Genomic DNA, 15,484 nt, shown 5'->3' on the forward strand with positions numbered 1-15,484 from the left:
CCATTCTGTTCATAACTTATTCCATCCTGGCCATAGATGCTGTCATGGTCACAATGTTCTGGCTTTACCAGGGTAACCCACCCCCCTCCAACTAGCAATCCACTCAGAATCCAGTAGTTCAATGCTGCCCTGCTCCCCTGCAGCCTCACCTCAAGTAACTTTTACCCATATCTGGTCATGGAATCTTGGATGCCATCATTCTGCCAAAACACCACAAAGGGGCCATGGTGGCATTCCCACCTATGTAATTAATGTGCCACATTATGCCATGGACAAGCTATTTCCAGTTCTGACACTACAGGGCCATTCCACATATGGAAGCTTCACCCCATCACTGGAGGAAGAGATTCCTGACATCCCCCAGTCTCCTAGTCATGTGAGTGGTTACCACAAACACAGTTTCACATCCCCTCAACTGATTCTAGTGTTACTGTTCTCTTGGTATGCCCCAACTCACCTGTGCAGATGATGACTCTGCCCAGATCACCCCTTTGGCTTATGAGTATATGACAATGTCTGATGCATAGTGAGACCAGTCAATGCACCGTAATGCATAATGCATTTGTAGTAATGCATGCATCAGGTTTGTTCTATGTTTATCTTGACATAGCCCATAGTTGTGGACCAGATTTTATCTCTTTGCCATTGCATATTGTGCATGCCTTTGGCTTAGATAAGGACCTTCTGCAGCCACTTTCTCTGACCTTGCCTGACTACTTCCATGTTGCTGCCACATGTATATAGGTAGTGCTATAGTCTCCCTTTGTAGTGGTTTTCATAACATCATGTTATGTAGCATGGCACACACCACAGATATCTTGCTGCAGGTCTCCAGACTGTGCTGCAGTGTGTCACCTCATGTAAGAGGGCCTTCAACAGTCCAAACACTAGATGGATGATGCCATGTGTCTACAACAGTATGGTATTGTATGTCATCTCTCCTACTCTCTGAGAGATGTGAGTAAGTATCATCAGCCATGGCACCACAGCATATCCAACACCATCTGCAGTACACAGCATCAGATAGTATTATTACCAGTCTGATACTCATGGACGGCAATGTGTCTACATACCAACTACATGATCCTGTGTAAAGTCATCTTGTATGAAGTGCTGGTAGAGGTTGCACATGTGCCAGATGAAGGGATCCTGAAAACTGCCAGGATGTTTCATAGACTCATTGTATTTACCTTGTGCACAGCACATCAGTTAACATCTGGAGTAGATGTCCTTCTCTTTGACATATTTTATCCCACTAGAATCAGATGGATTTTGACAGCAATATGAGTGCAGTCAGTGGTCCCCAGAACCTCAGAAGACTGAGTTATGTGATAGAATACCCAAGTGGTGGTCTCTGCCACTCACTATTTCTCTTTCCTTGTCTCCTTTGCTATCTGTGGAATGACATGTGCTCATCTACATTCTGCAACACTACAGCAAGGAACTAGCGTTGGACCCCAAAGGCTGATACCTGTAAAGCTCCTAAATTGTCCCATGGTGGACAGTGAAAGGTTTCCTTTAGCAAGGATGGTTGATACTACACAAGCCTTTGTGCCATTGGGCTAGGTAGTCTATGTATTCCCTTGATTCAGTGTAAGGGTGATGCATGTCTACTAACTCCCATAGGTTATCTCTGCCCACTGAGTAGAATTCAGCTATATCCAAATCATAGAGCTGATGGTATGTCAGCCACTGATGGACTCTTCTATGATGCTGAAGATGGGAATGAACAACTTTGTGGACACTGGCATCTAAGATGGCCACTGACACATGCTGGCCAGTTAAAACAAATTCTACTACTGGTATCTTAGTGCAAGCCATACACCTCTTTATCTTAAAATGAGGTTCAGATGAGGTGACTGTTGCAGCTTATTATGATAATTATATATGTTTTTGAATTATATTCAATGAACAGTGTTATGGAATAACAAATCAAGAACCCGTATAGTGGTTATCTAAAAGTTTACCTGCAGATAATTCACTTGCAAGGACATTATCATCAAACCACAAATCCACAGCTTTTAAAAAAATGTTTCATATTTCGAAAGTCTTAGTTTCAAGTGGTTAGGAATTCCCCACCCTGCATACCCTTTGATTTAAAATGTTACCCCATCCATTTGTCCTTATCTATGGCAGAGTAACCCAGTGACTATTCCTGGTAGTAAAATATTAATTTAAGAATCTAATACCCAATGTAGCACTCAGTAATTCAGTGGACCACCACTTAAATAACAATATTAGGTCTCCTTGAATTAAATTGTATCCCACAAAATACAATGATACTATTCTTAGTCTGTCTGTATAAATACACTGTTTTATCTCTATAATAGCTCTAGTAAATTACTTTTTAATATGTTCTAGTCAGTTTAACAGATAAATATTTTAGCTGGAACAGGAACCACAATATTCTAAAACAGGTCTAGCTGCAATCTTATATAAAGTAGTCAAGACACTAGCTTCACAACTCACAAACCAGCATCTGATTTTGCTCAACATTCAGTAACACTTCCTTATTACAATAGTAATATGGTCATTGATGTTTAGGTCAGAGTCCGGAGTAATATCCAAGTCTTTCACAGACTTAGCTTTAACAAGCAGCTGGAAATATGATTCATAAGAATATTCCAAACTGTTTATCACATAATGAAGGATGCTGCATTCAGTTGCATTCCAACATTAGTAGACCAATTGAACAGTGTATCCAAATATGTCTGAAATAACTTTTGGTCCTGGACATTGCTTACAATACCTTATCATATGTTATCACTACTGGAAATCAAGTCATAAAAATTCCAAGCAAGACCAGTCCTAAAACCAACACCTGCAGGACCCCTTTGGAAACAGTTTCAGTTTCAGAAATGACTTGTTTAGCCCTGACCACAATTTTTTGTCCTGACAACCAATTTGCCACATGATTAATGTAATTATTAATATTGGTATCAAGCATATACAATCTAGAATTACAGTAAGCAGAACAGATTAAAATGCCTTTGTGAAGAGACACAGTGTTAAACAAAAGACCCATATCCAATGAATTGAAAATATTCTGTAGAACTCAACATATCAGTCAAACACAATCAACCAGAGACAAAACCATGCTTGTAAATAGGTTTAAAGTGAGGCGTTAATCTTGAATTATGTTACATATGGTTTTCTCAAAACATTTAGACAAGATACAGGTTAAGCTTATAGGCCTAAAATCTTCCACCTGAGACCTACCTACTGACATGGAGATATAGGTGCAACAGTAGCCTCCCTCCATATAGCTGGTGCATACCCATATGCTAAAAAATCTTAAAACAAATCCACGAAACAATCTGCTCATCTGGTCCTGCTACAGTGTTTTGCTTAACAGCCTTTCAAGATGCACTAATGGAATCAAAACTAATAAACAGGCCAATTTCCAATATAAATACTAATATAAGAAGTTAAGAGTATAAGTCTACTGTACTGTACTGACACCACCCAAAAATATGAGTAAGTACTATAGCCTACTCCTTTGATTCAAAAATTATTTTCTCCTTGCTCCATATACACTAGTTGGACCCGTAATCTTTCCCATAACTTCTAAAATGTTTAAACAAAATTTTAATGTTGTAGATTTAATCAACCATTTTCTGTTCAAAAGTTCTTCTTCTTCTTTCCCAAACTACCTTTCTGAAAGTTTTATTGACTCTCTGCCAGTAGTGTTTTATTCACATCTTTGCTTTTGAAACTTTACTACATTACCAAACCTGAACAGTATTTATTTCACTTGACATTCTACCATGTTGCATATATTTTTCTATTAACATAAATATAAACTTACAAAATACAAACAATTTACTCTCGATTTTTTTATTACAATCCACGATGTTTTTTTTCTACTTCCTGAATTTTATTTCTTTGAATAGTCAACACTACAATATTGCCTTGTTATCACAATTTCAGTATTCAGTTTAGCATTCTGACATTTAAAAATGCACTCATCTTTATAAGGATCTGAATTCCCAAGCTCCTGTACAATGCTGCAGATGGTATTCATTCTTTTTTCAGTAAACCGTATCGCATCCAAAAGATTTTTTTTCCTAGTGACCCCATTTAAAAAATTTGCATATAGTTAAAGAGCAAACTGTCCTCCACAATTTTGTCTGCTGACAGAGCTGTTATTTGGCACATTCCGATTTATGCCTGGATCATTTATATCCCCTGCAATTACATCATACCTGTTGCAGAAACAGGTGTTAATAACCTTCCCAAAATTCAAATCTTTAGGTAGAGGATTAGTGGGTGGATGGGAAAACAATGCTACATCCCAATAAGTCAGTCCTAATGTAATTATAACAACCAACAATTTACAGCTATTGTCATGTTTGTTTGTTTTCATTGGCATACACAGTAGCTCTCATTAGCATACTACCTATCATTTGAATGTCATTATCATATAATTTGCATATGCTGGATGCTGCACTATTTTCTTGCTAGCACAGTCACACTACATATTCCTCTGAATAGTCTCCCTCCCAGTTTGCAATTCACTGTGCTGTTTTACTTAACACAAAATAGTAATACCACTATGTTTTTTTCCTGTAAAACATTGTAGTGTATATACTTCAGCAAAGTAATAATGAATGAAAATTGCTTACTTAAAAATCCTACTTGTCTCATGGCTAAATGAGACCCACAAGTTGTCAGTAGTGAGCCATGGTATAGTTTTAGATTTGAAACGTATCTTCCTAAAGGAGCTAGACTATTAAAGATAGTGAGGAATATTTCATTGAAATACTGAACAGCTAGGTCCAGGGGAGGTGTTTTAGTGGGATCAGTCACATTTTTGTAGGAGAGTAGTAAAGAACTCAGGGGAGGAATTTCTTTTGTTGTGGATATCTGTGTAAAGAATGTTTTGAGGGGGACATGTGTGGCATCTTAGTAGGTAGGTGGGCAGGTGATCACTTTGATTGGTGACAGATGGAAATTATATTTGTTAGGGTCCAGTCTAAGATTGATTGCTTGTCGCTGTGCTTGTCATACCTGGTAGGACTTTGTATTAATTGACCGTAACCATAGATGTTTATAAAGTTTGAGTGATTATCTGAGGACCATGTGGACCAATCTATATTGAAGTCTCCTATTAAAATGGTTTCCTAACTAAAAGTTGATGAGCACCAGCAAAGGAAGTCTTCAGTGATAGGTTGTTGCCTGGGGGGATGTGTTTATTAGGGTTTATTTAAAGGTGAGTGATAAGAATCTCTGAAATTGTTAGGTCAGGGGCAGGTATCAAGTCATTCAAGTATGAGATTATCTTGGTATAATATTGCAATGCCACCACCACCATGTTTGAGTCCTATCTTGTCTGTGGATATTACAACCATGGGTTAGAATTTCATTATCTTGAATGTGAGGTTTTAGCAAAGTTTCTGTTAGGATTGATATATCTTGTGAGTATTGATCGATGATTGCATGAAAGTCAAGAATTTTGCTAAGCAGGCTTCTTAGATTCATGTTTAAAATTAGTAGATCAGATTTACTGTATTGGAGATTTTTTATGTTATGAGAAAGTGGTGTGTTTGGTGAGCTAAGTGTGCATTTTGGGGATTAAGGGCTTGGGTTGGGGTGTATGTCACTGCTTAATTTTATCTGTGTTGTATTGGTTGGAAATGGGTTTGAGAGTTTGATAAGTGGTTTAGTATATTTTTCAGAAGGGCTTGGACTACCTTTTAAGTGTACATGTTTAAATGTGAACAGTTCAGTGATGGAGTTGTTAAATAGTTGAGGTGATATGATAATATTACTTGCTTGGTGTTTACTGGGTTAATATTACTTAAAGGGGTATAGTGCTGGGTGTTGACTGGGTTGGTAGGAGAGTGGATAACTAATATGTTGATTTTGGGTATGCTGTAGAAAGGTAAATATTAATAAGTAAGTTAATTAATGTGGTGAGTTGAAGTAGCATAGTGTTGATATTTAAACCAATGCTATAGAGGTAGAACTGAGGTGATATCTTAGAAATGAGTGAATAGTTAGTGGGAGGGGTTGGAGTCATTGTTGGAGCATTTTGATTAATAAAGTATATGATTAAGTAACCACTGTTGGATTGAGATGATGCCATTGGTTGTGGTTTGAAGTGGGCATGTAAACTGGCTATAATTAAGTCTACAGATAGTAGGGGTGGTTGGGAATTGGGGGTAGGGTAGAGGAGCAGAATGAGCCTGAGCATAGCAAGGGTGAACAGAGTAGGTTGAGTCAGTCAGAGCCAAGCACAGTGCCAGAAATAATCAGTAACATTACATTTTTGATGTAATGTATAGTTATGTATAGCCTTTTTATGGTTTCTTTTTTTATCAAGTAGAAAATCGGGGTTAGACTTGTAAAAAAGATGCCATGTATAGTTATACAGTAGAGACTTTGGGAGTTTATTTGGGAGATTGTTAGCTCCATAAAGTTGCTGTGATGCTGTATGTGGATATTAATGTGCTGGTCTTTAAAGTGGGTGGGGACACTTTCCTTGCTGCTGACCCAGGTGGAGTGTGCAATACCACAAAAAAACCCAAGAGGGTTTATCTTAGTTTAAAAAGTAAAACAGTATGACCTACGCAATAGCTCTTAATAAAGGTTTATACTAGATACTAGTTTGAAGTTTTCCTGGCTTTACTGGGTATGGACAATCATTGATGGCAAATAGGTTTGCAGGATTCCCTTACCCTTACTTAGTTTCAAAGTAGATTAGAGGAAGAGTGATGCATGGCTAACAAGAAGAAACAATGAAACAGTGGGAGAAAAGCAAGACACAAAACACAGTTGTTAACTTTTAAAGTACAAACCTAGACACACTAATCAAAGCAGTAGACACAAATTTAACTCTTGTTCCTTAAGTAGAATACCATCAATAAATCAACATTTTCAGTACATTTCTACAGATCTTATCTACAGCAATTATAAAACAAATGCTATATTGGTTTGCTAGTCAACAAGCAGCAAAAGAAGTTTCTGGGTTTGTGTAAAGAGGCTCAAAAAGTTTCATATGGTTAATAATATTTGCTCAAATGTAGGAACATATGAAGGGTTAAGTATGACCTGTAACTTGCGCAGTTATGCATGTTTAGTTCTGATACTATATTGTAGTTCTAGAAACAGATTAAAAACCAGCTTGCGATAACAGATTGTAAATGAAACACAGTCTCCTATGAAAAACAATAACAGTTTAAAAAAAATCATCCAAGGCAACCATACTTTCAAATCCTTAGATAACATTTGCAGTTAAAACAAAATCATCTTGAGTGATCATACAGAGATTGAGCATTTGCAGAGGATCACAGCAGAAAAAGATGTATTACAAAAATTTATGAACTTACAACTGAGCACTTGGCAGCAAGGTAGGGATCGGAAAAATGGCACCCATTGTTCAGGTGGAATATATCACCTCGCATCGGATGATCAGTAGGAGGGTTTAAAATGAGGTATGTGAAATGTAATTTGAGTGACGTGTGGAGCCAGTCGGAGCCAAGCACAATGCCAGAAGAAAATCAGTAAGATTATCTTTTTGATGTAATTTATACTTTTACAGTCTTTTCATATTTTCTTTTCTTGTCAAATAGAAAATCAGTGTTAGACTTGTAAATAAAGATGCCTTGTATAGTTATACAGTAGAAACTTTGGGAGTTTAATAACTCCACAAAGTTGCCCTGATGCTCTCTGTGGGTAGAGCTGTACAAATTACTGTGCTAGCCTTTAAATTTGTGTGGGGGGACAATTTCCTTGCTGCTGACTAGGCAGAGTGTGCAGTAGGACAAAATAGACTTGAGAGGAGTTATCTTAGTTTAAAAAGTAAAATAATCAGTATGACCTACACAAAGTTCTTGCTAAGGATTTGTACCAGATGCTAGTTTGAAGTTTTCTTGGCTTTACAGAGTGTGGATGATGATTGGCAGTAAATGGGTTTGCAGGATTCCATTACCCTTACTTAGCTGCAGGGTAGATTAGAGGAAGAGTGATGTATGGATAATGGTTCTTGCTAAAGGTTTGTACCAGATTCTAGTTTGAAGTTTTCTTGGCTTTGCAGAGTGCAGACAATCATTGGTGGTAAATCAGTTTGCAGGATTCATTTGTCCTTACTTAGTTTCAGGGTAGATTAGTGGAAGAGTGATGTACAGAACTGAGTTCTGGACACCATGGGTTGAGGCAGCAATGTAGGGATTTGAAAAGTTAGTAAATACCAAAAATAAATGTCCCAGCTCCAAGCCTAGAGGAACAATGTTGCTCATTTTCATAGTTTCTAATGAATCATCTGCAGCTCCCACTGTGGTGGTTCTGTCTTTCACCTAGTTTGCTAGCGAACATACCACATATAGTTCAAATTTTAAAGAATTCAAGTTTTAATGACCATCATAGGAATGGTGCAGAAGACCTTGGCCAGATGCAGCTGCATCATGTATACTGCATGGCTACCACCTAGGTCCTCTATAACCCTTTCAAAGAAATTTACTAAGTTCAGTAGAGATGATCTACCCTTCACAAAGCCAAACTGTTTGGGGTCAAGTCTAATAAGATTCTTGATATTGTAGTTTATGAGGTTAATTATAATGTATAATGTGATCTATGGCTTTGCTGAGGAGGCTTGTAAGGCTGATAGGTCTTCAATTACCCAGATCATTTATAAGGCAACTTATATGGAGGGCCATCACCACTGCAGTGTGCCACTCATCAGGGACAAAACCAGTAGGTAAACTGAGGTTAAACTGTTTAAAGCCCATCTCTGCAAGGGTATTTTTAATACTATTAATTAAGCAACCAGTTACATTGTCAAGTCCCATTGAGGAAGTATTCTTTGATCTTGGTTTGTACATTCAGTAAATAATCTTTAGAGACAATTGGGGATGTATGGGATTCAGAACTTTTGTGGCTTTGGATAGGAGTCTTGGGTGAGAAACTGGCACTAAAGTTGTTTGTAAGGACATTAGCAATATGTATTGGGTCAGAACAGAAGGCATCATTATTAATAAGTTCAGAACAATGTAGGGTGTTCTTTCTTGGTTTTTAACGTAGATAAAGAAAGATGTATAATTATTATTGGTGGCTTTAGAGACCAGCCTAATTTCATGGGCTCCATTAGGGACCAGATAGTTTTATTTATTTATTTTTTTTATATTTTTGATGCTATCCCAGAGAAGAGGGGCTTTGGGTCATTTGCTGTATAATACTTATGCAGTGAACCATAATGGTGGTTTGGTTTTGAATTTCCCATGAAACATGCTTCTGGTGGGAACAACTAGCCCTATTCCTTTTTCTAAATGAATGAAAAAATCTTTAGTGAAGTTTGATGCTGTAGCAGGGTGAGGGGTGGTGCAATCACAAATGAATTTTAATATTTTGTCATAGTGTAAGTAAAGATTGGCACGTTTGCAGTACTTAAATTCAATAGAGTTTGTTGCTGGGAGTTTTTGGTAGTTTAGAAGAAAAAGTTAACGGTCTGTTATCAGACTTCACTATGGAAGGACATATCAGAGTAGGCAGCCATACTTGTGTGAATCAGGTCAAGAATGCTGTGTCCTTTAGTAGGTTTATTACCAACTGCTCAAGGGAATTATTTTTTTTTAATTTTTAGGCATATCCTACATTTATTAGAGGTGTATGTGTCCCAGTTTGGTGAAGGGTTCTTAAAATCACCCAAAATAAGAAAGAATTTGTTTATAGGGAGATCATTTAGAATCTAGAAAACTCTTACATCACCAACAAGGGACACATCTGTTGTCCTATAACAAACTATTAGTTGATCATTACTCCTATCTAGAGTCATCTCTAATTAAAAAAAAAATCAGTTAGCGAGCCTATAGGGATCACCATGATGATAATATGTTCCTTGACAAATGACTCCACCACAGTTGCTATTGGGTCTAAATTATGACCGAGGTTCAGTTAGCTGGGCCCAGCACTAGAAGAGCCCACTAGGGAGGACAGGACTGAAGTGTATGGTCTCACTCACCCATCTCTCTGTGAGGAGGGCTAGAGATTGCATGTCTGGTATTGGTGGAGCTGCTATGTTAGCAGAAAGTTAATTTTCTTTTTTTCTTTTTTCTAATCTAGGCTGAAAGTGTATTGAGAGCATGGGTAACTCCTACACTGAAGACAGATTATGGAAAACAAAAGGATATTACTACAATCTGGAACACAACCATGCTTGAGGTATGGAGTTTGGGCATTTTTTTAGATGTGATTTTCTGCAAGTAGAGCACTATTATGCTGTCTTTAAAAAAGGGAGCAAGTGTTATTTAAAAAAATGTTGCTGAAATATATCTAGATTATAGATGGAGTTGATTAGATAGATAAATAGATAGATAAGTATTGTATACTAAAGTTTTTGCACAGTTGAAAATATATGTATATTATGGAATCTGTGGGATTCTGGAGTGTGATACAGGAAACAACGAGCTTTACTGCTAGGAAATTAGTTTTATGCTGAGTGATAAAGCTGCAAGCCATGAATCAAGTTTCCATATTTTACACTAGAAGACATTTTGTGTATCATATGACCTAGACTCCTCCTTATTCCATTTATCTGTTTTTTCCTCCTCTTTTAGTCTGAATTACTGCCTTCCATTCATTTCAGTGGGGGTGATATAACTACTTTAAGTAAGTTGCATATGAAGAAGAGGGCTTTAAAAGTTTTTTTAGGTTTTTATGAATAAGCTATCTCCTGGGTAGTTTTGTACTTTATTTCTGATTTTTGTTTAAGGAGATGAGTAAGCTCTTTATATTTTGATAATGTGATAAGGGCAACTTTACAAGATACTAGCATTATAGTTTAGTTATGTTTTAGATCGCTTAATCTTATTTAGTTTAGCTATTTAGTACTTGGTATCTGGCAGTGTAAACCTTGGCTCTAGATGATTGTTACTTTTGATGTGACACCCCAACCCCATGTGCCAAAAATGGGAAGGGGGGTTGAGGATAGATGGATGGATTTAGAACTTGGTCTGTTTTAGCATAATGTAGTTTTCCCATTGGCTGGTTGCTGTTCTATTTTTAGTTTATTTTCATTTATGTGTTTGTTTATTTGTCAATCCACCCATCCAGCTATCTGTCTGTCTATCATCTCTCTCTCTCTCTCTCTATATATATATATATATATATATATATATATATATATACAGCTAAGGTCAGAATTGTGTTTTGGTGTTTTGATTCATGTGGAAATGATTATTTTGAGTTAGATTTCCAGTGCATGCAGTATGTGTAGCTTCATCATTTATTTCAGCATAACTGTGTTTGAGCTAGGATTTTAGATCATTCATTTGGACAGGTTAGGAAAAACATGAAATGACTATAGATAAATCGGTCTACTTGAAAACACCGACACGCCAAAACACCGATGACAAGAACACCGAGACTGGAAGATTGACAACTGAGATGACCGACAGTTTAAAGCATGAAACTTCACATGGCTGACAAACCACAATCCCCACAATCAACAAAACAAAGCAAATACCTTTTCCAAAAAACACACACACAACACAAGCACACCAAAAACCTTACAAACCTACACTAATCCTTACATACACAACTATCTATGCACTAACCTTAACCCAAACCCTAAACCTAATGTCTGTTACTACTTCACCCACCCCTAACCCTAAAGTCTGTCACTATCACACACTTACCTTGCCTGAACCCTAACCCTAACTCACTTAACCCACCCCTAACCCTAAAGTCTGTCACTATCGCACACTTACCTTAACATGTCGGTGTTCTCAGCCTCGTGCTTTTAAACTGTCGGTCATCTCAGTTGTTGATCTTCCGGTCTCGGTGTTGTCATCATCGGTGTTTTGGCGTGTCGGTGTTTTCAAGTAGACCCACATAAATATGTAGGTGGTGCAGGAAATACACAGGACACTGTTGCTTAATAAATGAAGTATTTTGTACTGTCAGTTAAGGTGGTGTAGATTGCTCATAAATGTGAAATACAGGGGAGGGGCCTCTGTTGCACATAATCTAGATTAAGGTAAAATATTTAAATGTTTTCAGATAAGTAGCAATGCTGTGCATCATGAAATGAAGTATTTAATTATAAAGTGCCTCCTTTTTGCTTTTTTTAATTGTCCCTCTTGTTGATTTCAGTAGGATGCTGTGTAAACTGAAATTCTCTACTTAAGGCCTAAAATACTTTCTATTTTTTTAATGGTATTTTTTTGTCTTATTTAGTTCTATAGTTTAGTCTTTAGTTAATCTTGGTCTAGATATTCTGAATCAGGACACTTTTACCCGAATTGCCTTTTCCACTTAGTTAGCTGTGATATATTCGTTTTCTTTTATAATGAATTTTGCATTCTAGGGTACTGATTTAAGTAAACATTGCTGTTTTGTGGTTGAGCTTTTGTGTATTCATTGTGAATGTGTTTGTCTTCTTGTGCATTTGTGTGTGTGTGTGTGTGTGTGTGTGTGTGTGTGTGTGTGTGTGTGTGTGTGTGTGTGTGTGTATGTGTGTGCACAGTTTGGACAAAGTTTCTTTAACTGAAAAATAGGTTAGAATAGACACAAATTCTTGACAATGAAAAGTAGGATAGTGATAAGTCATTGATGTTCATAGGATAGTAATAAATATATATTCATCCTTCAGTACCATGGAGCCTAGGAAACTGAAAGTTGTGTTTGGAATGCTTTTGTTTTTGATGATAACGGTATCAGCATTGTCAGCATCAGCATTTTGCTGTTCTGAAACCTGGGCTGCTGCCTTCCAGGTTGGTATGTAATATCTGATGTGGCAGTAATGAATCTGTGCACAATGACTCAACCAATAAACATCCAGAAGATTGGGATGTTATCTGAGTTACTTGATCCTTTCCATTTTGTTTGCCGTGCCTCCTGAAGACATTGCTCTGTCTTAGATGTGTTGTAATGTACTGAATCAGTAGACAGCTCAAGAGTGGGCTTATAGATGACATATAGGCCTACTGGGGTTGTAATCTTATTAAGATGATGGCTGAGGATGTTAACATGATCATTTGTGGGTAATCCTACTGTAGTATCTGAAATGAGGGTCAAAGTGTTACACTTAGACATGCAGCCTCTAATTTACTCCAGGAGCTGACTTGATTTAAGTTACTACTTCTGTATCTTCGTTGCAGTTGAACTTGGTAGTTCATCTATAAATGCCACTGTGTCCTGTCTCCGTGATATAGTCATTTTCATTGGATTCTAAGTTTTTCCATGACTTTTCCTTGATTTTATGTATTTATTTATATTTTCCTTTTGCATTAAGGTGCCTTGAGATTTCAACAGTGTGTACAGGCACTATAACAATACCAGCCTACAGTCCAATTGTATATAAAGTTCAGAGTTGTTAACTATATGTTTATAATAAATTAAATAATTGTATATGTTGTACATGATTTGTATTTAAAAAGCGATTTGAATGAATGAAGTGTTTGTTATTCTGATGAAGCCACAAGAATGGTTGAGATGAAAGTGCTTTTGCTTCATTAAACAAGAAATAATGCCCGACAGGGTGCGTGTTATTGTGGAAATAATGGACACCCGGGGGTGCTCTAAGGCCCAACACTCCAAGATGAGGGCCTCTATACCCTTGGAAGGGTATTATTCCCATAATAACAGTCACTCTGGAGGACACTATTACACCTAGAGAATGGACTATCTGCAAAATTGTTTTATATTTTTTTCAAAGCTATATATATATTTTATATATTTGATATGTAAAATAATTCCTTCACCTAATGAACCAAACTTGCTCTGGTATATAAAAGGAAGTATTTTACATCAAAAACTAAATACATATATATATATATATATATATATATATATAAGTATTTAATGTTTGAACACATGCACACAGAAACACACACACACACACACACACACACACGCACACACACACACATTCAAAAACACAGTCATGCATACATATACATAGATGTAAACACACACAGCAATTAAAAGCCACTTTATATCACTCTTAGCTCCCCCTGTCCATTATTTCTTCTGCAAATGTTTTTTTTTTTGTTAAGGACAGTCAGTAAGAACTGCCTAACACTTAATGTTTAATTAACTCCCTCTGATAGACTGTCTGTTTCAGTCTACATTGTCTGTTGGTCTCCATCAGTGTCACTCACTCACACTTATGCTGTCATGCACGCACACACAGAAGTACAGTTGCAAATGTATTCACATATACATCAACACAAATGCATAAACAGACTTTCTTTTCTTTTTTTTAATTAATTTCTGTTTTAATTGTATATTCACTAAACAGCAAACTCCTATTTACTGAGCATAAAAAATGGTAGCCATTTAGATTTTAATTGCCTAAGCTTCATGGCAGCTTAATATGCAACCATGAAGTGTCAGACTTGCTTTTCAACTGGCATTACCTGTACATTAGTATTCTGCTTGAGAGCTTTCATTCTCCAATCAGGGTTTGATGTACAGTTCCTCCGTTCTCTAAATTGTTTTGTATGATAGCAGTTGCATTTTTTTCTTTGACTATCAGTTTTTTTGTTAAGACATACCTGGTACCAATTTTTTTTCATCATGTTTTTGGTGGGCTTATACACAGTCAGATGTCATCTAATGAGTAGAATTCAAACTCCATGTTACAGTATCTGGAATACCAGAAAATTTAACTAAGTTGCTGTTAGAGTTATTGCAGTAGGGTAATGTTAATAGAGGAATTACTATATCAGGTTCCAGGCATGTATTAATATCTCATTACATCTGAGTGATGCCTCCAGGTGCATCTGCAGTTAACTCCTAATGCCACTTCTAGGCATCAAATATTGCTTGTTCATATTTGCATCAATAATTCTAAAACCATGCTACATACAAGGTTTTAAAATATTTCATCTTAAAGCTTGCACAATGGCAAATACTCTGTCTAGTGCAGGTAAAAAGATATTAACTGTTGTTTTATGGTATTAATTTATATAGATATCATTTTCATATTTTTTCTAAATATCTCAACAACCAAGTAACGCAGACAGAACTCCTTCACCTCTTATGAAAGCTCTCGGCTAGTTGAATAACATGTTGCTGACAGTATGTTTGCAACTCGAATGGTTGCATTGATATTTTAAGTTATTTACAAAATATAACAAACGTAATAGTTGCAGTGTTTACCATGACTTATAAAATTCATTTTAAGACCTAGAACCTAAAGAATGATACCACTATAAAAATAGTTTATGCTGAAGGGATTGACATTTATACTTCTTTCATACCCCCTATGGTTCCAGAGATATGGTCATTTGTTTGAAATGTGAGGACATCATTTGATTTTGTCAAAAGGCTTAGGGTCCACCCATTAGAAGTTACATTGCAAACTTCATGACCTGCATTGGAGTGAATGAGTTAAATTACAGTGAGGACACCCATGGTGAAACTGGTTTAAATATTAACTCAAGTCCTAGTAATTGTCCTGATAAGTTGGGAGCAGATATTGTTCAAGACAGTGAGAAGAAAAGAGACTTCTGTGGCTTGCATGCACAGTTCAATCAAGTAG

At 36.6% G+C, this 15,484-nt stretch overlaps 1 protein-coding gene across 2 annotated transcripts in view; it reads left to right on the forward strand.

The window, feature by feature from the left end:
* Positions 1-15,484, forward strand: part of TSPAN1 (tetraspanin 1) — a 167,163-nt gene that overhangs the window by 72,676 nt on the left and 79,003 nt on the right. For both annotated transcript variants that reach the window (XM_044085944.1, XM_044085945.1), the window contains exon 5: positions 10,060-10,158. In XM_044085944.1, coding sequence (XP_043941879.1) covers positions 10,060-10,158 — 99 coding nt within the window. The remainder of the gene's footprint in view (positions 1-10,059; positions 10,159-15,484) is intronic.

The sequence above is a fragment of the Protopterus annectens genome, chromosome 10.part0 (genome assembly GCF_019279795.1).
Source record: "Protopterus annectens isolate FY-2018-M chromosome 10.part0, PAN1.0, whole genome shotgun sequence".
Taxonomy (NCBI): domain Eukaryota; kingdom Metazoa; phylum Chordata; order Ceratodontiformes; family Protopteridae; genus Protopterus; species Protopterus annectens.